Source organism: Erinaceus europaeus, chromosome 14 (assembly GCF_950295315.1).
Source record: "Erinaceus europaeus chromosome 14, mEriEur2.1, whole genome shotgun sequence".
NCBI lineage: Eukaryota > Metazoa > Chordata > Mammalia > Eulipotyphla > Erinaceidae > Erinaceus > Erinaceus europaeus.
This window is the reverse complement of record NC_080175.1, coordinates 80398921-80426189: the sequence shown is the minus strand read 5'-3', so window position 1 is coordinate 80426189 and position 27269 is coordinate 80398921. Positions and strand designations below refer to the sequence as shown.

Here is a 27269-nt window from a genome sequence, read left to right as displayed (position 1 = left end):
CACACAACATGGCGTTGAGGTGCCAGTTGTGACTTCTGAGTGACAGCCTGGCCCCAGCCACCCTCTCTTCCCTTTGAACACCCGCACAAAGGTGTCCAGAGGCAACTCCACTGCTCCCTCAACCAAACGTCTGCTCTGAGAACAGGCTTCAGTCCCAAGATTTGAAGCCAAATGACCTGGAAAGGAGTCTGTGTATAGAATGTGACTGCTGGGCAACCAGGGTCCTGTTTCTTGTTGGTTCCAAGCTCAGGGAACATCCTGGGTGCCGTGATCTGGGCTTTTGTCTCCTCAAAAATTAATCCTCCATATTGGAAATACCTGGTCTGAGAAGCTAGGTTAAGCATTGCTGGGAATACCTCATAAGGGAACCGGGGCCAGGTGGGTGTGGTTAGCTGATGTCATGGGCATATGCACAGCATAGGACCTAAATTCACACAGGATTGTGGAATGGGAGGTTACTTAAATGAGGGCCTGACAGAAGTTTGGCCTTTCCGCCTGGGTCTGACTTTTGGTTCCTGCTCCTGGGGCTTATGCCTGCTGTATCTGAATGCTGGCTTTACCCAATAAACCTGCTGCTACAATAACCAGAAAAAAAGCCCTCAGAATTTTTTGTCTGCTATACCTCTAGGCCGTGATGAGTACACTGTCTGCCATGTGTTGGATGGATCCCAACCTCCACTCTGTTGGAGAGAGCTTTTGCTGTGGTTACTTTCACTCACTCGCTCACTCTGTCTGTCTCCTTTATCTGAAAGCTCATACCTAATCAGTCAAGCCCTGGTAATAAACCATATATGTATATATGATCTAGACCTGCCAATGGCCCATGTGGACAGGGATGCCCTCCTCAGATACTTCACAGCCATAGGAGGTGTGGGGTGCTGACTACTTGCCAGCTGTGAGGACACAGATTTTTGTCTTAACTATACCCCTCCTCCCCCTAACCAGTGAAGAGACCCTGGAGACTCCATGTGCCTCTCAGGACCTCCCTCCCTCACAGTCCCCTCCTCACAGTGTGCTAGGGACATCACTAGGTGTGTGGGCCTGCAAACACCCATAGCTGGTCCCACAGGGAGTCCTACACACATAGATGGGGTGGGCTGTGTGTGGCAAGAGGCTGTGGACACACTCATACGGGCCTGGGCCAGCTCTGGGGGCAGGGAGGCACTACCCCTCCTGGGAGGAAGACTGAGCTGAATGCAGACAAAGTTCTCCTCTGCTCTCACCAGCCAGAGCTGACTTGAGGGCCAGACTGAGAAACCACAACCTGATCCAGAGGTGACCTTGCGTCCTGGGGCCATGGGATCTGCACTCTGGCTGCAGAGAGTTTATTTCCTCTTTGACCCAGCAGTTAAGTCGTGTACTGGGGCCCTTCTCCTTTTGATGAGAGAGAATGTCACTAACTCTGGTCACTAACATACCATTTAAATGTGCCTATGCTATTGTCATGTTAGTAAAATATGGCTCCTATAGTCTCTTAATTCTTCAGAGAGAGGCAGAGGTCAGGGGAATAGATCACTGAAGCTTCCTTCATGCAGTAGGGGCCAGCCCAAGCCTGGGTGGTGCACATGGCAAAGCAGCACACTCTCCAGGAACTGTTTCACTGGTCCCAAACCAACATTTTCCATAGGCACTGCTGACGACCTTCCCAGCATGCACTGCCCTCACCTGTTTATAAAGAGACCCTTGAGGGAGGGCCAAGCGGGTGGCACACCAGGTTAAGCACACACACATCACTGCATAAGGACCCAGGCTTGAGCCCCCACTCTCCACTTGCTGAGAGGACACTTCACAACTGGTGATGCAGCCCTGTACGTATCTGTCTCTCTCCCTCTCTAGCTCCCCCTCCTCTCTCAATTTCTCGCTGTCCTATCAAGTTAAAAAAAAAAAAAGACTAGAAAGAAAAAAAATGAGTCTGTTTGAGTTCTATTCTGCTACATGCAGGCAAAGTGCATTGCAACTGGTTGAGCTCGAGCTGTCCGCCAGAGCAGACAGGCTTGGCGAGTTGCAGCACACACCTCGACACCCTCTGCAGCCAGAAGAGAGGCTTCCAGATACATTTACCTCCTTGTGTTGGCCTTTTCGAGTTTAATAAATGAAAAACAGAACAGTGGTACCTTGCCATATTTTAGAACATTTTAATTAAAAAAAAATTTATTAGGGGGCTGGGTGGTAGTGCAGTGGGTTAAGCGCACATGGCGCAAAGCACAAGGACCAGCACAAGGATCCCGGTTCCAGCCCCTGGCTCCCCACCTGCAGGGGGGGGTCACTTCACAAGTGGTGAGGCAGGTCTGCAGGTGTCTATCTTTCTCTCCCTTCTCTCAATTTCTCTCTGTCCTATCCAACAACAACAACAGCAATAACCACGATGATAATAACAAAAACAATAAAGGGCAACAAAGGAGGGAAAATAGCTTCCAGGAGCAGCAGATTCATAGTGCAGGCACTGAGTCCCAGCGATAACCCTGGAGGCAAATATATATATACATTATTAATATATATTATTGGATAGAGACAGAAACTGAGAGGGAGGAGGGAGGTAGAGAGAGAGAGAGAGAGAGAGAGAGAGAGAGAGAGGCAGAGAGGCATCTGCAGCACTGCTTCACCACCTGTGAAGCTTTTCCCCTGCAGGTGGGGCCCAGGGACTTGGACTTGGGTCCTTGCACACTGTGATGCATGTGCTTAACCAGGTGCACCACTGCCTGGCCCCAGAACATTTTAATTTTGAAATGGTTTTGAATTTACAAAATAATAAATGCCCTTCATACCCATCCCCCTGTTGCCACCACGATACTGCATTCACACTAAGACGCCTCTCTATTTCTGCATGTGTCTTCCCTCTCTCTCCATATATACAGGGATGTATAATCTTTCCAAGTCACTAAATCGTAAATTACAGATATAATGTTCCTTTACCTTTAAAATACTTTGATGTCTATTTTCCAAAAGCAACAACATTCTCTAACATAAAAGCAGGAAATTAATACTGGTTCAGTATCATTACAGAGCCCAGAGGTCCTCAAATTGTTCTCTGGGATTCCCTTTAGCTGACCTGTGGTATCTTATTTGCTTCTCTTTTATGCTTATTGGCAAGTGCCTTCATACACAGTTAGAAATAACAGAGCAAAAATATTTGGCCTGAAACTTGACTCAATAAGCACTCTGTCCCTGTATAATTCCTTTTTTTGTTTTAACACCACGTTACTGGGGGGGGAAGATTAATGGTTTACAGTAGTTGTTGACACATGGACACAATATCTCATCTCCCTGTGATAAGTGTCTGCAGAACTCTCTCTCCCACAACCTAGGTCTTTTTCCATCGTCTTGCTGTGCATGATTCACTTAAGTGGAATTTTTAAGAGTTAGAAGCCACTAGATGGAGAAACCAAGGACTCTCTAAAAGCACAGGGAAGTCAACCGGCCAACAACACCCCCTCCTAGCAAATGAATTTTATGTGAAAATAGGCACCGTGTGGTTATGAGTTACCATCGAGCTCTTTCAGGTCGTCAGTCCCACTTCAACACCAGTGAAGCTGCAGCAATTCCAGCTCTGAACTCTGAGATTCCAACACACACCCCTATGCTGTGTAGCTCAGGAAAGGACAGAAATCTAGAGATGTTCCCCAAGTCACAACGCCGGGAGCGCTTAACCCTAGGGCACCCTCCTCACACTGTGTGTGCACCCCGCTGGAGCACCTGGCCAGCACCTGCACCGGGGAAGCCTCACAAGAGGTGGGGCCCTGTGCAGTGTCTCCTCTCTGGCATTCTCTCTCCTCCCCTTCATCAACATTCATGCCTCTCTATTTCCCTTTCTCCCTCTCTGCTTCTTTCTTTCTCTCTAAATTCAAAGAAAAAAAAAACCAAAACAGTCAACCCTGGTCTGTGTGACCTAAATGAAGAAGTAAATAATACCCATTCTAAACACAAAATCACTCAACATATGATAGGAGGTACAGTGGTTTGGGAATAATAATCTGTGCAACTCACCTACTAAAATCCACTATGAGCAGAGCCTGAGTTTCCCTATTCCACAAACCGCTGAGAAAAAACCTGGACTGTGGTGCTTTTCTGCCACCTAGTGGACACACCACAGACTGCACCCGAGTAGAGAGAAATTCCTAAATTCCCAAATGGTTTCCTTAGACATTAATAATTATACACAAAACTTCATTTAAAAAATGATAGAGTAGCGGTGGAGATGCTCGGTGGTGTTCATTGAGCACTCAGCCACCACATTAGAGTACCAGCACAGGGAAGATTCCCCAGAGGGAGAGCCAGGATAATATCTCTCTTCTCTCTTTTTCTCCTTTTTAAAAATTATTTTTATATTGCTGAATTACATGTCTACAGGGGTTTGAATCCATACCATCTCCACCACCAGAGTTCTGAATCTTCAGTCACCCCACTGCAATCTACCACAGTTCCCTTAAGGTTGCAGATATGGGCCAACCTTCGTCTCTACAACTATCTGTCCACATTTATACATAATTATTCCCTTCTTTTTCTGACTCAATCCTCTCATTCCTTCTGAACCACTCATGACATCATAGCCACCTCCATATGTCCCTCTCCTTTTCCTTTTCCTTCTGTCTCTCTGGGTGCTGATGGAGCTGGAGTGCAGAGTCCTCTTATCTTCATCCTATCACTTCTCCCCGCTGGGAGTATGGATCAAGGTTGTTTATGGGGAGCAGAAGGCAGGAGTTCTGGCTTCTCTAGCTGCTTTTCCACTGAGCATGGGCGTTGACAGGTCCATCCATACCCCCAGCCTGTTTGTATCTTTCCCTAGTGGACTAGATCTCTGGAGATGTGAGCAGGCACAGGAAGCAGAGGGTCTGACTGGAAAAGCAGAGCAGATGACGCTTAGCCTCAGTGGGACGCCTATCCTCAGCTGGCTGAGGCCTCAGTGCCGTGCTGGAGTGAGGAAGGTGGGAAGCCCCGTCCCTGGGGCTCAGCTAAGGTGCACAGGAGGCTGTGCTAGCAGAGGTCCAGGTGGCAAAGAGCAGGAAAGGGCCTGAGGGCTTCACTTTATAGTCACCCCCCCCTGGCCTGGGGGTGTTCAGAGCTCCAGTCTAGAGCCACACCCCACCTCCAAGAGACCCAGAGGACTGGGAGGGGGAGCCCACTTGGCACTACCCAGAACACTGTCACCTTAGGACTCTTGAGAACCCCCCAAACCCATAGACATGAGTCCACCTCCACCCCTCCTGCTCCCCCCACCACCACTTGCAAGCGGACATTTGTACAGCCCACTGAACCTCCCGCCTCTCCTGACCCATCAGCTCCTTACCAGGACCCCACAATCCAGACTGCAGACATCCAGTCTCAAAACTCCTTTACGTTCTACAGCACCACTGAGAACACCAAAGAGATTTGGTAGGTGGAGCTCATATCTACAATACTGACTGTGTTTGAAGCTCAAGTTGAGAGCTTCATTTAAAAACAACCTAGGGGGCTGGAGAGATAGCATAATGGTTCTGCAAAAAGACTTTCATACCTGAGGCTCTGAGGTTCCAGGTTTAATCCCCAGCTCCACCACAAGCCAGGGCTGAGCAGTGCTCTGATCTTGGTCTCTCTTTTTCTCATTAAAAATAAATGAATATAATATTTTAAAAAATAATAAAATAATGGCGACAATGGCCTGTCTCTACTAAAACAACTATTATCCTAAACCAATGGCCCCCAAATGCTAGGAAGCAACTGTCTGTTGTCACAGAACTCTTGCTGTATGACTTAATGAAAGACAGCCAGCCATGTCTCCTACCTGCTGGGTCTGCGGCATTTTCTGTTCCTGTTGCCTCCAGGAATCTCAGCTATGTGCTCACAAGAGATAGACAGTGTCCAGGGGTCTTCAGATCACACTGAGAACTTTTCAGAGTCAGCCACCAGTCTCAGTCACGAGGCTATGTGCCCCATCAGGCCCCTTCCAGGTCACAAAGCCAGGTCCTTGCTGGCTGTGAGCTCCTGCTGCACCGGCAGCACTGGGGAGACACCCCAGTGTCTCTGCACCCTTCTCTGAAGCCCTCACCCCCAAAGGGCCTTGACCCTAAAGGGATGAGGTGTTTTGAAGCTGGACTGGTGATTATTTTTACATATTTTATTGTTATTTTTTAATATTTATTTTCTTTTGTTGCCCTTATTTTATTGTTGTATTTATTGTTGTTGTCATTGATGTTGTTGTTGGATAAGACAGAGAGAAATGGAGAGAGGAGGGGAAGACAGACGGGGGGAAAGGCAGACACCTGCAGACCTGCTTCACCGCCTGTGAAGCAACTCCCCTGCAGGTGGGGAGCCGGGAGCTCGAACTGGGATCCTTCCGCTGGGAGCTTTGCGCCATGTGTGCTTAACCCACTGCACTACCACCCGACTCCCTGAACTGGTGATTATTCCAGATACACAAGAGTGACTACTGAAAGACAGTTAAGGTGCTATCCTACATTTGCAGAATAAAGGACTTTGAGCAGAAACTCACCCTCTCTCCCCCACTCTTGCTGGCCTGGCTCCTTCAGAACAATGAGAAGCTGATGTGTTACAAGCTGTGGCCTTGAGGAAACACACAGAAAAACCGATCCACCATGAACCTGGAGGCTGGGTGATGTTTATTTATTTATTTTTCTTTATCGGGGAATTAATGTTTTACATTCAACAGTAAATACAATAGTTTGTACATGCATAACATTTCCCAGTTTTCCATATAACAATACAACCCACCCTAGGTCCTCTGTGGATGATATTTTGACCTCATTTATTTGCTCCAGAAGTGAACTCTTGGTTTTCCAGTCCCTCTATCAACATGCTGGAATATTCCACGAAAGAAGGAAGTGGAGCAGAGATAGATGTGAGTAATGGTCCCGCCTTGATCATGCTTAGAATCCAGGTCTTCCCTCCCTGGAGCCACAATGCCTGGGGTCTGTGAAACCAGCATCAGGCCCACCTGCAGGTAGCAGTCCCACTGTCATTCTCCCTACCCACCCTCCACCCCCCACCCCCGCCTTTGTTTTTTGCCTCCAGGGTTACTGTTGGGCTCCTGGTGGACATTTTTTTTCCTTTTTTTTTTTTTTTATTGGCTAGGACAGAGCGAGGAGGGGAAGATAGAGAGGGGGAAAGATAGACAACTGCACACCTGTGAAAAGACCTTCACCACCTGTGAAGCGACACCCCCCCTACCCCACCGCAGGTGGGGAGCCGGGGCTCGAACTGTGATTCTCACACAGGTCCTTGCCTTTTGTATTATGTACGCTTAACCCTCTCTGCCTCCGCCTCCGCCACCGCCCTCCCCCCCCTCGTTCTCTAGTGAGTCGCACATCGCTTTCTAGTTGTTGGAGAGCTCAGGTCACATGCTGGCCCTCTGTTTCAGCAACAACCTTTTAAGTGTGAACTACACTCACTTAAGGTATGGCTCTCACTAGATACTGCACACAGAAGGCACTCACAGAAACATCCATGCACTAATTGCGTGCCAATTAGCCTCTGCAAATGCAAGAAAAGCAATGAAAGCAAGAATTAAGCCAATGCCCTACCATCATTTCTTGGCTCTGCTGCTTCTCTCTAGGGGGCCTTAAAGCGAGACACTTGACCTCTCTGGACCTCTGGATGCACACTCGTGATGTGAGATTTTAGGAGTTGAACACAAAGTCAGATGTGCAGTGCTGAGCGGTGGTCATTTGCTCTGCAGCCAAACAGCACTCAGGAACTGTGGTGGTGTGCATCTGTGACACGTGGGCATCTGGAAAAAAATGCATTAAACTATGAACTACTCTCTTTGCCTTGACAAATGTTCAGTTTCATGCCAGTCTTTCTTTCATCTTCACCTTCATCCTCTTTAACTCAGTGTGACCATTTTCTAGTGGAGTCTCATTTTATTTTTCCAGGGCCTCCCAGAGGTTGCTAGTAAGAGGCAGAGACGAAGGTTAGAAGAGGAGGGGAGGGCTGACAGAGAGCATAGTGGTTTTGCAAAGAAACTTTTGTGCCTGAGTCTCTGAGCTCCCCTGCACCACCATAGCCAGAGCTGAGCAGTGCTCTGGTAGAAATAAAAATAAAATAATAATATAATATAGAAGGAATAAAGAAGGAAATAAAGAAAAAAATGTACACAAATAAAAATTAAAACAAATACAGTAAACAACAAAAAATGTACACAAGGAGCTGTAAAGGGGAGCAAACCCAGAGGCGCTAGTAGGCGGTAGTCACCCCATCTACACTCCAACCCATCGCCCCACTGGGTGTGGCCTGCGGCGGGGCGGGGGCGGGGTCTGTACAGGGGCGGGGTCTGATCATCTGGGGAGGAGCCTGTAGTGGGGAAGGGGCGTGGCCTTATCTGGGGCGGGGCGTGACCCTGATCGGGGGCGGGGCGAGACGGGGCGGGGCGGGGCGAGACGGGGCGGGGCGGGGCGAGACGGGGAGGAGCGGGGCCTGACCTGGGGACCCGGCTCGGCGCAGCCTCCACCCTGTCCGTCTGCAAACTGGCTCCGCCGCTCCTCAGAGTTCTTCGGGTCCCCGCGCCACCAGGCTCGGGTGGCGGACGGTCCGGGTGCCGGCGGCGACATGCGCCCCCTGCTCGGCCTGCTCCTGATCTTCGCCGGCTGCACCTTCGCCCTATACCTGCTGTCCACGCGCCTGCCCCGCGGGCGAGCACCGGCCTCGGCGGAGGAGACGGGGCGCAGGTGCGTGGGGGCGGGCGGCGGGGCGCGCGGCCAGGGCTGAGCGGGGCGATGGCACCTGCGCGGGGAGAGGCGACCCTGCTGACCGCCGGCCCCGCTCAGCACAGCTCCGTCTCGAGACTTGGCATCTTCCGTAGAAACACTGGGAGGGAGAGTCCTCCAGGAATTAATGGTGTCTCTGCTTTTCCCTTCTGACCCGGTGGGTGAAGCCAGAGGTTTGTCGCCAGTTGTCACACACGCAACATTGTCAAGGGCGCTGGTGATAATGCAATAGCAGGAGATACGGAGATACATATCCGTATATATTATATATAACAATAATTATATGTATAATAATTATTATTTTTACCAGAGCACTACTAAGCTCTGGCTATGGTGGGGCGGGGGATTGAACCTGGGACTTTGGGGCTTCAGCCATGAGAGTCTCTTTGCGGTAACTATTATGCTATCTACTCCCACCTATAATAATAATTATTATTACTACTTTTGACGTTGGTTTATGGTGTTTGGGGGATTGAACTTGAGTCTTCGGAGCCTCAGGCAGGAGAGTCTCTTTGCATAACCATTGTGCTACACCACCTCCCACTCATGAGCTGAGAAGGCTCTGTTCTGAGTGTCACACATGCCAAGAGGGACATTCTGATGAGAACTAGAACTGGGAGGGTTTGTCCACGGCTCATCTTTGATGGATTCAAGGGCTGCTCAGTCGGCAGAGGCAAAGAAGCTCGGAGCCTTCGCACTGTAACCCTTGCACAGGAGTCAGAGTCCGCTCGGGATGAGATTAAACGTGGAGTGGGTGAAAGAAGCAGACACTCAGGCTTGGTTTCAAGCTGGACATCTTATCAAGAAGGTTGTGTTTATGTTGTGGAAAAAAGATAAAACATTCTGGAAGAAGCTTTCATTGGCTTGTCAGTGACTGTTGGGGGGAGGAAGCCATTTAATCTAGATACTCAGGAGCAGTGTTTAGCTTGAATTGTCCTTGGCCTAGCATTGTGTGTATGTTGGGGTGAGGGTAGAGGGGGAGGGAGAAATTAAATGGAATTTAGGACATTTAGTCCTTAGCTGGAAATTAATCCATCTGCCTCTTGAGAATAGATCATAAAAACCTTTGCTATATGAGGGAACTTCGGTTTTTATGGATTTTTTTTTTTTTTCCCCTCAGAGCACTGCTCAGCTCTGGCTTATGGTGATACAGATTGAACCTGGGGCCTTAGAGTCTCAGGCAAGAAAGTCTTTTTGTGTAACCATTATGCTGTCTAACTTCCCAGTCCAGAATTTAGGATCATCTAACACCAACCCCTCATGGTTTTTAGATAAGAAAAATGAATCCCATAAAATAGGCAAGACTACACTGCTGGATAGTAGCAGAGTTGACATGCTAAGCCAAGTCTGTTATTTCCAGTCCCAAGGCTCCTGTCTGCCTCTGTCGGCTGTGTTACAGCAGGTCACCTGTCACAGTGAGCTCTCGCTGCATTTCCAGTAGGCCACACCGTGGGCACCTTTATAAACCTACTTCAGAAAGAACACACAGCAATTAACTTTTCAAGGCACCGTGCCAGACTCATGTTTCCATCTGCCTTTCCAAATCTCTAGGTCTCTATGGTTCCCCTCAGACGTGACTGAGCTTCGAGAGCTCGCTGAGCTGCTTCAAGACTACCAGAAGGAGCACCAGGCCTACGTCTTCCTGCTTTTCTGCAGTGCCTACCTCTACAAGCAGGGCTTTGCCATCCCCGGCTCCAGTTTTCTGGTCAGTGTTCTGTGGCTTTCCTTTGATTGATTTATTATTTTTTTTACCATTGCACTCCTCAGCTCTGTCTTAGCATGGTGCTAGGGATTGAACGGGGAAACTTGGAGCCTCGGGCAGAAAAGTGTTTTTGCAGAACCACTGTGCAGTCTCCCCAGCCCTCTGTCATACTTTGAATTCTTTTTTTTTAATCTTACAAAGTTACATGTCAGCAGGGGTTTAAATCCAACACCATTCCCACCACCAGAGTTCTGAATCTTCAGTCTCCCCACTGAAATCTACCACAGTTCCCCTAAGGTTGTAGACAGGGGTTAACCATCACTTCCACAACTATCTGCCCACATTTATACATAATTTTCCCCTTTTTCTCCTGACTCAATCCTCTCTTCCCCTCCAAACCACTCATGACAACATCACCACCTCCATATGTCCCTCTCCTTTTCCTTTTCCTTCTGTCTCTCTGGGTGCTGATGGAGCTGAAGTGCAGAGTCCTCTTATCTTCATCCTATCACTTCTCCCCTGCTGGGAGTCAGGATCAAGGTTGTTTATGGGGAGCAGAAGGTAGGAGTTCTGGCTTCTGTAGCTGCTTCTCCACTGAGCATGGGCATTGACAGGTCGATGCATATGCCCAGCCTGTTTCTGTCTTTCCTTAGTGGGCCAGAGCTCTGGAGGTGTGAGGATCTGGGACACATTGGTGAGGTCATCTGTGCAATCTGCCATACTATTTGATTGCTGGAAGTCACATTTAGGCTTCAAACTATTCAGCCCAGAGGACAGGCTCCTTTGGCTGCTTTTGACCACTTTTCCTGTGTTATGCACTGTCCTGGGTGCTTTACCTGACCTTATTTAATTCCTCCAAGAGCCAGTAATGGGATTTTTGTGGAGTTAGGCTCTCATGAATGTGCTGTTTCACTACTCTGGGCTGCCTTCTCAGTCGGGTAGCAATACAGAGAGAAATAGGGAGACTCCACAGTGTGAGAACTTCCTCAGATGTCATAGAATCTCCCCTGTGGTGCTGAAACTCAAGCCCGGGCCATGCACACTGCGAGGTACACCCCTTACCTGGTGAGCTCTCTCTGACCGCTCACCTCTGTTTTCAAGGTGAAGATTTAGACCAGACTCGGAATTCCCAGCTATTTCATCACCCTTCATCTGCCTCTTGGAATTGGGCTGTTGTGGTCTGGCCATGACTCTGACTTCAGGATGAGGGGCCTGGTCACTGGCGTGTGTTCTCATGACCAAGGTGTGTTTTCTTTGCAGAATGTTTTAGCTGGTGCTTTGTTTGGGCCGTGGCTGGGGCTCCTTCTGTGCTGTGTGTTGACTTCCGTGGGTGCCACATGCTGCTACCTGCTCTCCAGTTTCTTTGGCAAACAGCTGGTGGTCTCCTACTTTCCTGATAAAGTGGCCCTGCTGCAGAAGAAGGTAAGGGGAGAGGGCACCTATGGGTGAAGGGTGGGGACTCCTGTTAGTGCTCTTCTGCCTTGCTTTGGGAGGGAGGGGGTTCTGCTCAGTCTCTAGAAGGCTCCCAGCTCTGTCATGATCAGTTCTGTAACATTGGGAAAGTTGTCAACTTCTCAGAGTCTACGTTACCTTAGACTCTGAGAACTCTATTTATTAATGAATGAGAGAGATGGAGAGATTAAATTAGAGTACTGCTCAGCTCTGATTTATGGTGGTGTTAAGGATTGAACCCGGGACCTCAGAGCCTGAGGCATTCAGGAAAGTCTTTTGCCAAACCATTATGCTGTCTCCCCAGCCCAGGTACCTCTGTTAAGAAAACAGTCTGTAGTCTAGAGGACTGTGGGAAAATTTTGGAGTAGAATATGTAAAGTCTGTAGAATAATACCTGACCTCAACAGATTTCCAACACTCGGACACTCTTCCTGCTTCTTCATGGTCCTTTCTTCTTTGACTGCAGGTGGAGGAGAACAGAAACAGCTTGTTCTTTTTCTTACTGTTCTTGAGACTTTTCCCCATGACGCCAAACTGGTTCTTGAACCTCTCAGCCCCGGTTCTGAACATCCCCATTGTGCAGTTCTTCTTCTCTGTCCTTATTGGTAAGCTGCTGGCAGGGTAAGTTTGAGCCTTCAGAGGCGTTGTGCTGGGGGCCATGGTGGGTTCCCAGCTTTGCAGGTATGTGTGCAGAGAACAGATTCCTGAAGAGCATCTTCAAGTGCTGCACTTGTAAGTCTGATCCTGATTGCGGATGTACTCAGGCTTGAGCATGAAAACTCATAGAAACACTTTGGAAAAGGATTGTTCTCTCTGCAGCTGTATTTACTATTTGTTGCACATCAAGCACTATGCTAGGCCCTGGGATTGAAAGAGTGAAAAGTATACATGGCTTGGCCCATGGTAAGGCCTCAGTAAAAGCCAACAAGAAAAACAGGGTTGGAGCAAGGGCCTGTAAAAGCAGAAGGAAGAGGCAGAGCAAAGCACTTTCTGTCTCACTTGGGCCCATTTGGATTCCTATCTGCCTGAGACACAGCTGGTGTGAATGAGTTTCCTTTTTGTGTTCTGACAATTTTATGATCTTCTTCTGCAAGATGCAGAATTGACTACTGTGGCTAGAACAGTGTCTCCAGGTGTGGACCTTGGAGCACCTTTATCAGAATGGTAAAGTGTTAACATCCTGTAAAATCAGAGACTAGTCTTTTCCCCATGCTGCAAGGAAGTCACCTTTTTTATGCCGAAGGCAAGGCCACTTAACATCTTTAGAACATGGAGGGACAGACTGCTTCTTGGTCAAACCAAACAAAATCAGTGGCTGAGCAACTGCTATTAATAAGGAATTTTTTTTTTTGGGAACTTGAGCTCTTACGTGGAAGCAAAACATTGACCACAGATAATGCTGGTGCTCGCATCTTCCAAACAAAGCCTCAGAACCTCTTAGCAGCTTATAATTATCTAGGCAGCACAGAGCTTGGATAGACCTCTGACCAGCTGTGTGACCTTGATTGGTTCCTAACTGTGAGGCATCTTGTACTGTAGTCGAGGAAGACGTAACCAGGATCTCAGGAATGGGGTGAGGAGAGGCCTTTCCATTATAGGCTCCCCTGGTACTTGGGCCCTCAGAACCACACTGCAGGCCCACCACTTAGTAACTGCATGAGCCTTGCATATTTTTGTAATGATTGTACTCCCTGACTTGGTTCTTCTTCACTTTTTTTTTTTCACTTAACATAAACCATCTCAAGTTCTTTTGGTGACCAAGGCAGATATATATATATCTGGAAGGAAGGGAAAGGAAGGAAAAGAAAAGAAGAGAAGAGAGAGGAGAGAGAGAAACAGAAAGGCAGTATGGTCAGGAGTCAGGAGCTGGGAGGAGCACTTGGGAATCCTTGCGCGTTCCTGGTGACGCGTTTCTGGAAGGTTTCTGGTCTTTGTTTTCCTGCTCTTCCGTAACAGACTCTTCCCTTCTTCTTTCAGGTTTGATCCCATACAATTTCATCTGTGTACAGACAGGCTCCATCCTGTCAACCCTCACTTCTCTGGATGCTCTTTTCTCCTTGGAAACTGTCCTCAAGCTGTTGGCTATTGCCCTGATGGCCTTAGTTCCTGGAACCCTTGTTAAAAAGTTCAGCCAGAAAGACATGCACTTCAGTGAAGCAAACACCACCAATCATCTAAACAGAAAGGACACATGATGTGGAATTTTATGGTGGCCACGTCTCTGGACTTTGTTGTTTGTGTGTATTATAGAGTGGTCTCCTAAAGCCCTTCATTTAGAGAAAATTGCCCTCAATATGTGTTTTGGGCACTACTCATTAGAGGCACAGTGTTGTCATAGAGGGCAATTTGCTCTTGAAGGTGAATTATATCAGGTCCTCAAACCATCCCTGGTTTAGTAGGACACTCTGTGGAATGATGGCCTTCTAGAAAATTCTGTTTATGTTTTACTGAGTAACAAGGAACTCAGGATAGTTTCCTTTCCTTTGATTTTTTTCTCCTCCCTTCCCTCCCCTTCCCTCTTCTCCCCTCTTTTCTTCCTTTTCTTTAGATACAGAGAGGTAAGAGGGAGAGTGAGCATCAAAGAGACCACAGCTCCAAAGTTTCCTTTTATTGTGGTACAGACCGGACTTGAACCTATCAGATGAAAAAGTAATACACTGTCTGAGTTATTTTACCAGCCCAGGATAGCATGTGGTCCGTGCCTTTTGCCAGTCACTGAGCTACCTGGGATGCAGATGCTGACTGTCCTCATGCAGATTCCTTTTTGCAAAGTAATAGGTTGATGTGACAGGTGTTCTCCCGTTAAGTTCTTAGTGGATGTTGTTTGTTCAAGTGATATGTGACCCCACATCACCGGCATCACTCTTCATTTTGTTAATCTCTTGAAGGGATTTATTTTTGAGATGACCTACCTCTTCCATAAACCAAGGGAAGCAAGCCAACGAGCCACACAGAGCTTCCACATGCAGCTCAAATGCACGATTTCTGCCATGCACTTTTGTGTTGTGTTCAGTGACACTGATATTAATTACTATGTGTCCCTGCTTCTCTTGTTTTCATGTCCTGACAATTAAAACTGACTGCAAATAGACTATTAAATACAAATAGAGCAGACTTGGTATGTTAATTGATATGTTCTGGAGAACTTTTTACCCATGTGGACAGGGCAGGACCCTTGATTCACCGGAATCAAACGCATTAGTACACTTTCTAATCTGCCAGTATCCATTCTTGTCTGTCTTTCCTGTGTGGGTATCCCTTTGCTGGCCTCCTGCTAGGAGAATGGATATATTACATTTGGATATCAGCTAGTGTACCCTCTGAAGGTTTTTCACTTTGTCCTTTGCCAGGGTGACAGAAGAAATACTTCTGTTTACTTTTTAATGAAAAAAGGAAAACTTGGTTGGGGTTCCATTTTTATTGTTATTATAACTATCTGTAGCTGTCAGTACTTTCTACAGTTGCAGTATTGAATTAATATAGATGTGGGTTAATACTTCCAAGGACAGTAGGAACTTGGTACCTAAACTTGCCAACTCTGGGATCCTGTACCCTATCGATATAATTCATAATCTCTACCGAACTGGTTTTCCTCAGATATCATCTGTTGGGCCTTTTAATATGACTTGGCCAAGGATCTTGGCACATCTTTAGCCTGGGTGAATTGTTCTGTGGATTCTTGGCAATACTTGTGTTCAGTAGGAAAAATGAATTCCTGTGCTGTTTTTTTTAACACGACATGACATGATTCAACTTTCGAAGATCTGTTTCTTTAAAAGAATCTTGGTGCCAAGAGGGAGAGTGAGGAGGTAACCAACAGAACTTTGAAGTCCATGACTGTTCCAAAGGAGGGAGAGGAGGGAGAGAGAAATGAGCACATTTTCCATACTTGAAAGTATGTGTCCTTTGTCCTTTTTCAGGAGGCTCCTTAGATTTGTCCCCCCGTTATTTTGAACCAGGTGCCTTATCAGTTGTGAGTTTACAGGCAAAGCAATTTCCCAAATAAATGGATATCAGTGTTATGTGTGGTGCTTGTCTGTGTATGTTATTAACTCTCAGGTCCCCCTGTGCGTGGGAAGCAGGATGGACTGAAAACCAGACACATCGAAGTGGCGTTTTAGCTTTCCTCTCTCAGGCAGGCTTATCAGTACTATCTGTTGGAAGGTAGATTTTCGTGTCCCTCTCTCCCCTCTCTCTGCTCACTTTATACTGGGGTCACTAATAGCAAAGAAACAACTACAAGATGGGCGGCAGGAGAGCCAGAAGAAGCAGAGAGCCTCTCAAGGATATGGCATACTGACCAAGAATAAACAATAACAACAGTTTGTTCTGTCAGTGTCTGACGAGAGACCCACAGAAGCCAGCTTTCCCCATCTTTTCCTGGCACAGGAAACTCAAGTTACACAAAGTCTTCCTTTCCCTGAAGTTCTGATAAACTGCTGATGAAATCTGTGAAAAGCAACTCTCAGGACACAAATCATATACCATGAGGAAAAGACAGGACCAGGAAACGGTGAAGAACACTTTTGTTTTAATTCCATGCATTTGTTTGCTTTGATAGTTGCTCTTGTTTCCATCACTGTACAAGTGCTCAGTACAAAGAGGAAGCCCATGTCAGAAACCAACACAGGGAAGTGGAGGAGGGAGTTCATTTTTGAGACTTCGCCAGAAAATAAGAAGTTAATGCACTCCAAGTTGATAGGAACTCAAATTATTGCAATAAAAAAAAAAAGTGGATCTTCCCCTTCCAAGAGTCTTGAGAAGAGTTTGCTCTAGAGATGGAGAACCCTTCAGTCATATGGCAACAAGCAATCTCCTGCATACCTTGCTTGCTCTAGCAGGTTCCCTCAGACTCGCAGCCTCTGGAGAAACCTGTTTGCCTGGTCACTGGGTGACAGTGGCTTTAAAGAGTTAGCCTGGGATTCTGCTGGAAGTTTCTTGACAGGACCTTGCCTTCTGCCTGAGGGCTTGCCTCTGAAATCCTGCTGTTGTACCATGGTCACATGACAGTTAACAAAAGCCATAGCCCAGCTGTGTTGGAGCTTGGAGCTCCCCTCTTCTGCTACCTGTCCCTGAGAAATGTTGCGGGTTCCTCCCACTTGACAGCTAACTTATTCCAGTTTGAATGGGCACTTCCATATTGGCTGTAACACTTGAACAAGCAGACTAATGCAATTTTTGTGTGCTTGTCTGTGAAGTTGGTAACTGGTATGGGAATACTGGGACATTTATTCTATTAAATCTAAAGAAGGAAAATCTTGCTACCTGGAAAGGCACTAAATTATACTGACGGTACTAGTCAACATCTTAAAAAGAATGTCACATTATTCTGGTATATTAGTCTCAAGTCTATGGAAGGAGCAGTAACTGGGGCTTAACATACCAACATTTCCCTTATAGAAGGTGAGGAGCATGCTCACTGAAATAATGGAAATGAGAAACATATTGGAATTCAATCCATTAGTGATGGGAGATAATTGTTGCCAAGGGTGATAGGTAGAGGCAAGCACCTATTTTCTTGCCAACGGTCTGACCTGATAACGTGAGGGGGGCCAGGTTGTGACGCACCTGATTGAACACACACATTACCATGCACAAGGACCCAGGTTCAAGCCCCCCAGCCCCCACCTGCAGGGGGAAGCTTCACAAGTGGTGAAGCAGTGCTGCAGGTGTCTCTCTGTCTCTCCCTCTCAATTTGTCTCTGCACAATAAGTAAAATCTTAAAAAAAGAGAGTGAGTGAGAACATGAGCAATCCAGTCTTTATTCTGTTATGTCTCACTGGAGACCTCAAACCACCTAGTAATTACAGAAGCCAGACCTTCCACCTTCTGCATCCTACAATGACCTTGGGTCCATACTCCCAGAGGGATAAAGAATAGGAAAGCTATCAGGGGAGGAGAGGGGAGTTCTGGTGGTGGGGATTGTGTGTAGTTGTACCCCTCTTATCCTATGGTTTTGTCAGTGTTTACTTTTTATAAATAAAATTAAATTTAAGGGAGTCGGGCTGTAGCGCAGCGGGTTAAGTGCAGGTGGCGCAAAGCACAAGGACCGGCATAAGGATGCCGGTTCGAACCCCGGCTCCCCACCTGCAGGGGAGTTGCTTCACAGGCGGTGAAGCAGGCCTGCAGGTGTCTATCTTTCTCTCCTCTTCTCTGTCTTCCCCTCCTCTCTCCGTTTCTCTCTGTCCTATCCAACAATGACGACAACAACAATAATAACTACAATAATAAAACAACAAGGGCAACAAAAGGGAATAAATAAAATAAAAAATATTTTTAAAAAATTAAATTTTAAGAAGTGAATTTTGGGGGGGTCGGTGGCTCAGCCTGTAGAGTGTCAAACTTACTTGGAGGCTCTTGGTTTGTACTCTGGTGCTTTGGCTCCCCTTCTCCAACGAGTCTACCCCCCTCCTTTCTTAAATCTTTTTTCCCCTTAAATTGCACACCAGTTCCAAATCAAGTGGTAGATACTTCAAGTACTGTGTTGAGAGAGGTTCTGGGGCTGTGACCAGACTCAGCTAGAAATGTATGATGCCCAGTAAGCAATGGTTTGGAGTGTTTAGGCTGAAGATGGTAGGTGGTAATCTACTGGTTTTTGACTTAGTGGGAAAACAAAACATCATATACTATACTGCATGAACAGGGATTTTCTTAGAGTCCAAGTACTATGTTCTGGTTTGGATAATTTGGTTCCAGAAAACTCAAAAGAGGAGCGTTTTAAGAAAAGGGGATATTGAGATGTAAGACTGGGGGAGAGTAAATGATTTAGCTGACTAGGATACATTTCACACTAAAGGAATGTCGGTGTGCCATACTAGGAGAGGGAATATAAACCTTGTATCTAGGGGCTGGGCAGTGGTGCAGCTGGTTCACTGCACATATTACCATGCACAAGGACACAGGTTCGAGCCCCCACCCCTCCCCTGCAGTGGGGGAGTTTCATGGGCAGTGGAGCAAGTCTGCAGGTATCATCTATCTTTCTCTCCCTTACTACCTTTCCCTTTCCCTCCTCTCTCTCTCTCTTTTTTTTCCTCCAGGGTTATTGCTAGGGCTTGGTGCCTATACCATGAATCCACTGCTTCTGGAGGCCATTTTTCCCATTTTGTTGCTCTTATTGTTACCCTTGTTGTTGTCGTTATTATTGTTGTTGTCATTGCTGTTGTTGGATAGGACAGAGAGAAATCAAGAGAGGACGGGAAGACAGAGGTGGGAGATAAAGATAGACACCTGTAGACACCTGCTTCACCGCCTGTGAAGTGACCCCCCTGCAGGTGAGGAGCTGGGGCTCAAACCTGGATCCTTGAGCCGGTCCTTGCACTTTGCGACAAGTGCGCTTAACCTACTGCTCTACCGACCGGACCCCTTCCCTCCCCTCCCCTCTCAATTTCTCTCTGTCCTGTTCAATAAAATTGAAAGGGAAATGGCTGCCAGGAGCAGTGGATTCATAGCGCCAGCACCGAGCCCCAGTAATAACCCTGGTGTCAATTTAAAAGATAAAAAAGCTATCATATCTAATAGAGGGAAATTTAGCACAACGAAGCCAAAAAAAAAAAAAAATGAATGCCCAGTACTTACTAAGTCCTACAAAATATTAATTCTAGAAAGAAAGGTTTAATACTTGAGTTTTTAAGTATCTGAACAACAAGCAGATCTTACCAGATAACTTTATCAGAACATCTTCACCTCTCTGAGGAGGAGCACCTCCCAACCTTGCAGACAGGCCTAAACTTTAGTGGTGGCAATGCTTATTATGATTGCAATGTGGATGCCAGCTTCTTGGCTCCTCTGCTAAGCAGTTTTGAGAGGAATTGTTATTCAGAAGACATGATCTAGAAATAGATGAAAACCAGAACCAAATGTTCAGCTGCAACACTGAAACTCATTATCTTGCAGCCAGTCGAAAGCAAGTGCCAAATGAATGCGGCTATCCACCCCAAGGGGTTAAACTTCTGATCAACAATGAAGCTGGAAATCACAGCCCTGTGAGTTTCCTTAAAGCGCTACCATGCAAATTGTTAAGCCAGGATTGAACTCAACACATTTCAGATGATGTGAAGTAGTTCTCAAACTCAAGCCAGTTCAGAATTGCCCAGGTTATCTAATCATGGCAGGCAGCAAAGGGCTAGGTTGGGGTAGAGAAGGTACTTCTCTTTTCACTTTTTTATACTTAAAAAATAATATCAGGGAGTCAGGCGGTAGCGCAGCAGATTAAGCGCACATGGCGCAAAGTGCAAGGACCCGCGTAAGGATCCCGCTTCTGAGCCCCTGGCTCCCCACCTGCAGGGGAGTCGCTTCACAAGTGGTGAAGCTGGTCTGCAGGTGTCTATCTTTCTCTCCCCCTCTCTGTCTTCCCCTCCTCTCTCCATTTCTCTCTGTCCTGTCCAACAACGACGACATTAACTATAACAATAAAACAACAAGGGCAACAAAAGGGAATAAATACATAAATAAAAATAAAAAAATAATATCCCCAGCCTGACCCCAAACAGGTACATAATGTTTTAAATCTAGACTAAAGACACTAATATTTGATGCCTATACTCATTTATACTAAAGAACAGAAAGAAAAAAAAAAGTTCAACGTGAAATTTCACTCACCTCTGAGGAGACATTGCGGTGAAAGAATGAAGATTTAATGGTCTACTAAACTAACATGCTCTTGATAGGTTATCCAGATAAAGTAGATGGCATTTTCATGACATCTAGTCAAGAAGGAAAAACAAAATAAAGAAACAAACAAAAAAAAACTTACCAAAATGAAGAGGTTTCCAGTGTGAATTTCCTAGGAAGACTTATCACTGAAGAGTATAGACACTGGCCAATATGTCTCTGCCTTTTGCCATTGGTGGACAAGAACTGGTAAGTGTCAGAGTTTTCATGTTGGACAGAAAGAGGATACAGAGTTGGAGCTTTTCTTCTCCCCAAAACAATGAACTAGAGAAGCTCACAGTAGAGTGTGATCTGAATCCAAGGATAGAAAAATGCGTTGTGCACCTGGTTGAGCGCACGTTACAATGTGCAAGGACCCAGGTTCGAGTCCCCAGTCCCCACCTGCAGGGGGAAAGCTTCATAAATGATGAAGCCGGGCTGCGGGTATCTCTCTACCTCTCTACCTCTCTATCCCCCCCTTCCCTCTTGATTTCTGGCTGTCTCTATCCAATAAATAAATAATAAATAAATAAATAAATACGGCTTTACAAGGGATAGTTCCAGCTATGTGATTTTCTTTTTTCTTTTATTTATTTCTTACTGGATAGAGACAGAGAGAAATTAAGAGGGGAGGGGACATGGAGAGGGAGAGAGACAGAGAGACACCTGGAGCCCTGCTTGACCACTTGTGAAGCTTTCCCCCTGCAGGTGGGGACCACAGGCTTGAACCTGGGTCTTTGTGCCCTGTAATGTGAGCACTTAACCAGGTGTGCCACCACCTGGCCCCCACTTTATGATTTTCTAAGTGAATAAGTCTCAGTCTAAAAGTTCTCTAGTTTTGTTATGATAACATTCCAGCTTGGCATTTTATGGCCTGTAATATGTAAATATATGGATATTTTTCTTTAATTTCCCTACTACTTTTTCTGCTACTCCCAAGTAGGATTAAGAAAAATAGCTCCTGGGGGCTGGGCGGTAGCACAGTGGGTTAAGCGCAGGTGGTGTGAAGCACAAGGACTAGAGTAAGGGTCCTGGTTTGAGCCCCCGGCTCCCCCACCTGCAGGGAGGTCACTTCACAAGTGGTGAAGCATGTCTGTGGTGTCTGTCTTTCTCTCCCCCTCCTCTCTTGATTTCTCTCTGTTCTATCCAACAACAGCAATAGAAATGGCAACAATAAGACGACCAGGGCAACAAAAGGGGAAAAAATAGCCTCCAGGATCAGTGGATTCTTGGTGCAGGCACCGAGCTCCAGCAAAATAACCTGGAGGCCAAAAGAAAAAAAAAAAAAAAACAACTCCTAATAGAGGACATAGTGGGGGCTGTATTATTATGTGGAAAACTGAGAAATGTTACGCATGTACTAGCTATTGTACTCACTGTCGAATGTAAAACATTAATCCCCCAATAAAGGAAAAAATAAATATAAAATAAACATAAAATAAAAATAAAGAGACAGCTCTTGTGGGATCTGGCGGGAAGGATACTACAAACTACACAGCCAGTTCTGGAAATGGCTAAACCTACAGGCTGCTTAGCTGAAGCTCTGATTTTATTCCTGTTAGGATATTCAATTATTCTCTTTTTGCTTCTAATGTAGTCCCATGATTTTATTTCTTAAGAAACTTGAAAGAATTTACAGCTTTTGAACTATTGTCCATCCACTCAGTTATCTGCTTTCATGATAAAAAATGACAATGTGCCCACTAGACTCCAGGGCAGAACACACATATTTAGATGATTACTGTTGTACATAGAAAATAAAAGACAATAACTAACATGAGTACCGGGGAGCTCCCGCATGGCAGTTCCGTTTTCGTTCCTTCATGAAAGATCACAAAAATTCATACTAATTCATGGTTAGCAAGAGACACAATCACTGTGCCATACCGTAAACCACACCTTCTGATCGACAGAAAATGAGAATGATAATAATTATTATAAAATAACAGTGGTAATAATAATGCCATAACTTAAGCTCTTTCATGTAGTCCAGCTACAGAATTTTATAAAATGGAATAATTTAATGCAAACAATACTGCTCTTGTATAAGTTAAACATTTTCCTTCATCCTATCTAAAACCTGTAAATTATAGACACTGGATTTTAAATCAACATAAAAATGTAAACAAGTGGAAGGATCAAACAAGCAAAAGGAATGTTCTAAATCCCTCCTGCCTTTCCTTTTTTGGCTGATGCAGTCAGTGAAAATCAGAGGAGAGCAATGCTTCCATCTGGAAAGCTTCCCTACAGTCCCGTATGATGCAATGGCAGAAAAGTTAGCCATCTTTAGGCCTTGATTCTAGAGATGCTGTTTGACAGTAGCCTAGCTGGGAGACAGAAATAGGAGCTAAGCCAACATTTATTTTACTAGAAAAGTCTCGATAAAAAGGTCCTTAAAGTCGAGGCACTGTAAAGTACCTCAGGGTGCTCTGCAGAGCTCGTGACCCTGAAGGCAAGGACTCCATTCTTCAGACACTGGAAAGCTTTTTCCAACTGCAGCTCAGCACCAGCTGTTCTTCCCACAAACTTCCAAGTTCAATTACTCAATGCTGCATTGATCCAGAGTGAAGTAAAATACAATTTTTACAAGGGGGCATTTAACAAAAATGTTTCTGTAATGGGAGAGGGTTTTCTTTTGCAAGTGGCCTATTTTGTCTTTACTCTGAGAATGGTCTCTAAAGCTTCCAAGATAGAATGACTTAACGAATAAAAACAAAGGGGATAGTTTGGACTTGGACACTGGACAGACTCACACACATCTAGCTGCCTTCAAAGTCTGGTCTCCTGTCTGAATCAATAGGACTCTAGTAGACAAATGACATGGTTCCAGGGATGGACGAGCCCATCTTTTCCACATAGCTGAACTGAGACTTTCTGAATATGCACTTTTCACAGATTCCATGATTGCTTTTCTAACACTGTTGTGGGTTTCTATTTCCTCGTGAATCTTTTTTCTCCTAAGCCTCTACTCACTAAAATGAAGCAGCAATCAGCAGGTAGGAAAGAAACACACTTGCATAAAATGGCACTTGAGTCTGAAAAATCAACACACTGGTCAAGTCAACACATCTGTCAATGACAGCACAGAGAAAAAAAATAAAAAAGGAAGTATCTGTCAAGGGCAAGGTTTGACACTGTAAGTCTCACTACCAAGTGCTGCTTAAAAAATTTAAAAAACGAAACCAGATTCCACATGTAGAATTTTCATTTTCCTCCAAGAGGAAGCACATGCTCTCAAAGACCTTGGTTGTAAGTATCTGGTCATCAAATTTTTCTAGGTCACTGCTATCACCATTGGGACAAACTGGTTGAACTCAATGTGGTCTGACATTGCTTTTCTTTGTTTTCTGCAACGCTGAGTGCGTCTTGCTCTGGCCCTTCTTCGATCCCTTGTGGCCAAGAGAACTGGCCCCCTGTTCAAGTAGCAGCAATGGCCCTGCAAGTTCCCAAGGGTGTTGCTTCTAAATCTCACTTTTTCTTTCTTTCTTTCTTTCTTTCTTTCTTTCTTTCTTTCTTCCTTCCTTTCTTTCTCTCTCTTTTTTTTGCAAGAAATTATTGGCTCTCTTTATATCATATATAGTTCACTCTTTACAGTACAAAGTGTTAAAATGTCAAACAAAAATAAATATCAATGTTACAGTAGCTAGAATATTCAATAAAATAGATCCCTGCCATTCTTGATTGAAATGTTCAGTGAGACTTAATTTCATTTGGATTTTTTTTCCAGAGATTTGCAAAGTCTCATGTTCCTGTTATTGCAGCTCATTTCTAGGGGTAAGAAAAGTGGATCAGCTCTCTTCCTAGACAAAAAAGCAGGGAGAGAGTGGAAAGAGTCTGGAGGGGGTGGGTGGGATGGATTTGAAATGCCAGTTCTAGTCTTGAGGTCCTCAGGATGGGTGTTCTTTCATTACCAAGTAGCTGAGCTGTAGTGCTTATTGGTCCTAACTGTGGCATCAGAACACTCCCCATCTGAAGAGTCACAGTCCGAGTCTTCAAACTGCATAGGGTTCTGCATAGGATTCAAGACAAAAGAAAGCTATAATTCACTTCTGTAATAACCCAGTAAATATATACTAGCCCCCACCACTGCCACCACCACACACACCATCATCACAGGCACTGTACTGGGTTGCTGGGTGAGGGAGATACAAAGACGAATGAGACTAGGTTCTGTCCTTATGGTCTAGAAAAAGAAGCCACATAAAGATGATGACCCACGATGCCAATCTGACTTCCCTGGACAGACGACCCCACCATGTGTCTTGGAGCCCCACCTCTCCAGGACCCTTCCCCACTAGGGAAAGAGAGAGACAGGCTGGGAGTATGGATCGGCCTGCCAACGCCCATGTTCAGTGAGGAAGCAATTACAGAAGCCAAACCTTCCACCTTCTGTACCCCATAATGACCCTGGGTCCTTACTCTCAGAGGGATAAAGAATAAGTAAGCTATTGGGAGTTGGGTGGTAGCACAGCGGGTTAAGCACACGTGGCATGAAGTGCAAGGACTGGTGTAAGGATCCAGGTTCGAGCCCCTGGCTCCCCACCTGCAGGGGAGTCGCTTCACAGGTGGTGAAGCAGGTCTGCAGGTGTCTATCTTTCTCTCCCCCTCTCTGTCTTCTTCTTCTCCATTTCTCTGTCCTATCCAACAACAATGATAGCAATAACAACAATAATAACTACAACAATAAAAAAGCATCAACAAAAAGGGGAAAATAAATTAATTTTTAAAATATAAAAAAAAAAAAGAATATGGAAGCTATCAAGGGAGGGGACGGAAAATGGAGCTCTGGTGGTGGGAATTGTGTGGGGTTATACCCCTTTTATCCTATGGTTTTTGTCAGTGTTTCCTTTTTATAAATGAAGTTAAACAAAATATGATAACCACACAATGACAAATATGCCACTACTAGCACACCCCTACTTCCTTGACATTTGCTAAAATGCTTTCTGTTAATCTATTTAAGCTTCACAACAACCTTGTGAGGCAGATGTTATTATGCCATTTTACAGATAAGGAAACAGGCCTAAAGAGAGATTCAGTCACTTGCTCATTCTTGTAATTCAGTAAAAAGAGAGGCTGGAATTCACATCGAGGCTTCTTGCTGCATGGAGGCAATCGGAAGCATCAACACTTCCGGCCACGAAGCTGGTCTCTTCCTCACAAGTCCAGTGCTTGGCACTGATTAAAGTGTTGCCTGTGTTATGACAGTCTCATCCAGAGGATCCTGGGGATGTGAAGGAGGGATGCGCATACCTTAAACTAGGTTTGGAGATGAGGTCAGGAGGAGACAATGTTTGAGCCAAATGTCAGGGTTTCAAGGGCTTGGAGAGGACCCAGTAGATAAAGTGCTTGACTCAAAGGTACAAGGAGTGGAGAGTTCCTGTGCAGTACAATATTTCTGTCTCTCTTTTGGGAGAAACTGTCCTAATTTCTGGAAGCTCTGTTGATCTCTATATTTTTCTTCTTCCTTTTTCTAATGACTGATTTATTCATGAGGGTAGTGGAGAACATGGGAGGAAAGGAAGCAGGGGGGAGGGAGGGAGGACAGCAGAGCATCACTCTGGCACATGCAGAGTGGGGTTTCAAGCTCAGGACCTCATACCTGTAAGTCTGTGCTCTGCCTGCTGAGCCACTTCCCTTATCCAGCCACCTTACACTTCTGCTTACTACTTGGAGGCAGTTGTATCTTGTGTGTTAAATGCTAGTGATGAAAGACTGTAGGGATCTGAGGATATTCTTTTTCTTTTTTAATTTTTATTTATAAAAAGGAAACACTGACAAAAACCATAGGATAAGAGGCATACAACTCCACACAATTCCCACTACCAGAGCTCCGTATCCCGTCCCCTTCCCTGATAGCTTTCCTATTTATCCCTCTGGGAGTATGGACCCAGGGTCATTATGGGGTACAGAAGGTGGAAGGTCCGGCTTCTGTAATTGCTTCCTCGTTGAACATGGGCGTTGACAGGTCGAGGTATCTGAGGATATTCTAACTCCAAAGGCCAAAGGAAGAGGACAATGATGAGAGAAAGATGGAGAAGTGCTCACCTCATAGCCACGCTCCTCCACACACAGCTTGCCCAGGGACATCTGCGTCTTCACACGGCGCACGGCACACTCCTTGTCAGAGAGCCCATCTGAATGCGAGGAGATCTCGATGGGAATCTCTGGTGTCTGTGACAGCAGGTCATCCAGCTTTTCCGCCAGGTGGCCTTCAAGTTTATCCACTAGCTCGTCAGGGCTGTTTGAGTGGTCACTGGTATTCCCTTCTTCTCCATCAGACACAGAGAAATTCTCGGAGCTAAAGGTGGAGTAAGACTGGCAGCTCCTGATACATCGATGAGGCCTAGGAACAAAAACCAGAGTAAATTTATTACGAGAAAAACAGCTGCTTCCCTCTCCTTATCTGTACATCAGAGTCGTGGGGAGAGGCTTTTCCCTGCCTGTGTGGAGCATTCCAATTCAGATAGGTGGAAACTAGTTTAAAAGCAATGGAAAGGGAGATGTGAATGTCTCTTTTCATTTGGTTTATGTGTTTGTCTGACTAAACACAGTATTTCAAAGCTAGTGGCCACCCCGGAGCTTTAAAAAAAAAATTCAGCCAGCCTAAGTCCACCACAATACATATGTGTGGCAATGGAATGTTCAAATGGAAGTTATTCACAGAATCCTAGATTCTCATAGGTCAAAGAGACTTTGGAGATGCTTCCATGCAACTCATTTTCCACACCAGAACACTGGAGCCAGGAGAAGGAAAAGGCATTTAAGAA

At 45.7% G+C, this 27269-nt stretch overlaps 3 protein-coding genes across 5 annotated transcripts in view; 1 reads left to right on the top strand and 2 right to left on the bottom strand.

Annotated features, from left to right (window-relative positions):
* Positions 1-8462, bottom strand: part of RIOX2 (ribosomal oxygenase 2) — a 365565-nt gene extending 357103 nt beyond the window's left edge. The window contains exon 1 of the mRNA XM_060172100.1: positions 8458-8462. The gene's annotated coding sequence lies outside the window, so the exon portion shown is untranslated. The remainder of the gene's footprint in view (positions 1-8457) is intronic.
* On the top strand, positions 8399-15872 carry TMEM41A (transmembrane protein 41A). Of its 2 annotated transcripts, none has more exons than XM_016191154.2 (5): positions 8399-8657; positions 10248-10401; positions 11659-11820; positions 12323-12455; positions 13828-15872. In XM_016191154.2, the coding sequence occupies exons 1-5, from the start codon at positions 8539-8541 to the stop codon at positions 14043-14045; spliced, it is 786 nt and encodes a 261-aa protein (XP_016046640.1). In that variant the 5' UTR covers positions 8399-8538; the 3' UTR covers positions 14046-15872. The 2 variants fall into 2 exon arrangements, with proteins under 2 accessions (XP_016046640.1, XP_007529867.1); XM_007529805.3 differs by having other exon boundaries at positions 8401-8657; positions 12317-12455.
* Positions 15873-22091: 6219 nt separating this feature from the next.
* The window catches only part of MAP3K13 (mitogen-activated protein kinase kinase kinase 13), a 140592-nt gene continuing 135414 nt past the window's right edge, over positions 22092-27269 (bottom strand). Inside the window, exons 15-17 of one of the 2 annotated variants that reach the window (XM_060172099.1) lie at positions 26548-26845; positions 24411-24508; positions 22092-23048 (exon numbers count right to left, since the gene is read on the bottom strand). In XM_060172099.1, the coding sequence (XP_060028082.1) occupies positions 23039-23048; positions 24411-24508; positions 26548-26845 (406 nt within the window). In that variant the 3' untranslated portion in view covers positions 22092-23038. Of the gene's footprint in view, positions 24509-26547; positions 26846-27269 lie in introns of both variants that reach the window. The other variant, XM_007529804.3, reaches the window with a different exon arrangement.

Coding starts and splice junctions, on each gene's coding strand:
- TMEM41A (XM_007529805.3), top strand. CDS start 8,539: ATGCGCCCCCTGCTCGGCCTGCTCCTGATCTTCGCCGGCTGCACCTTC. Junction 10,402..11,658: donor TCCCCGGCTCCAGTTTTCTG/GTCAGTGTTCTG, acceptor TTTTCTTTGCAG/AATGTTTTAGCTGGTGCTTT. Junction 12,456..13,827: donor CTTCTTCTCTGTCCTTATTG/GTAAGCTGCTGG, acceptor TTCTTCTTTCAG/GTTTGATCCCATACAATTTC.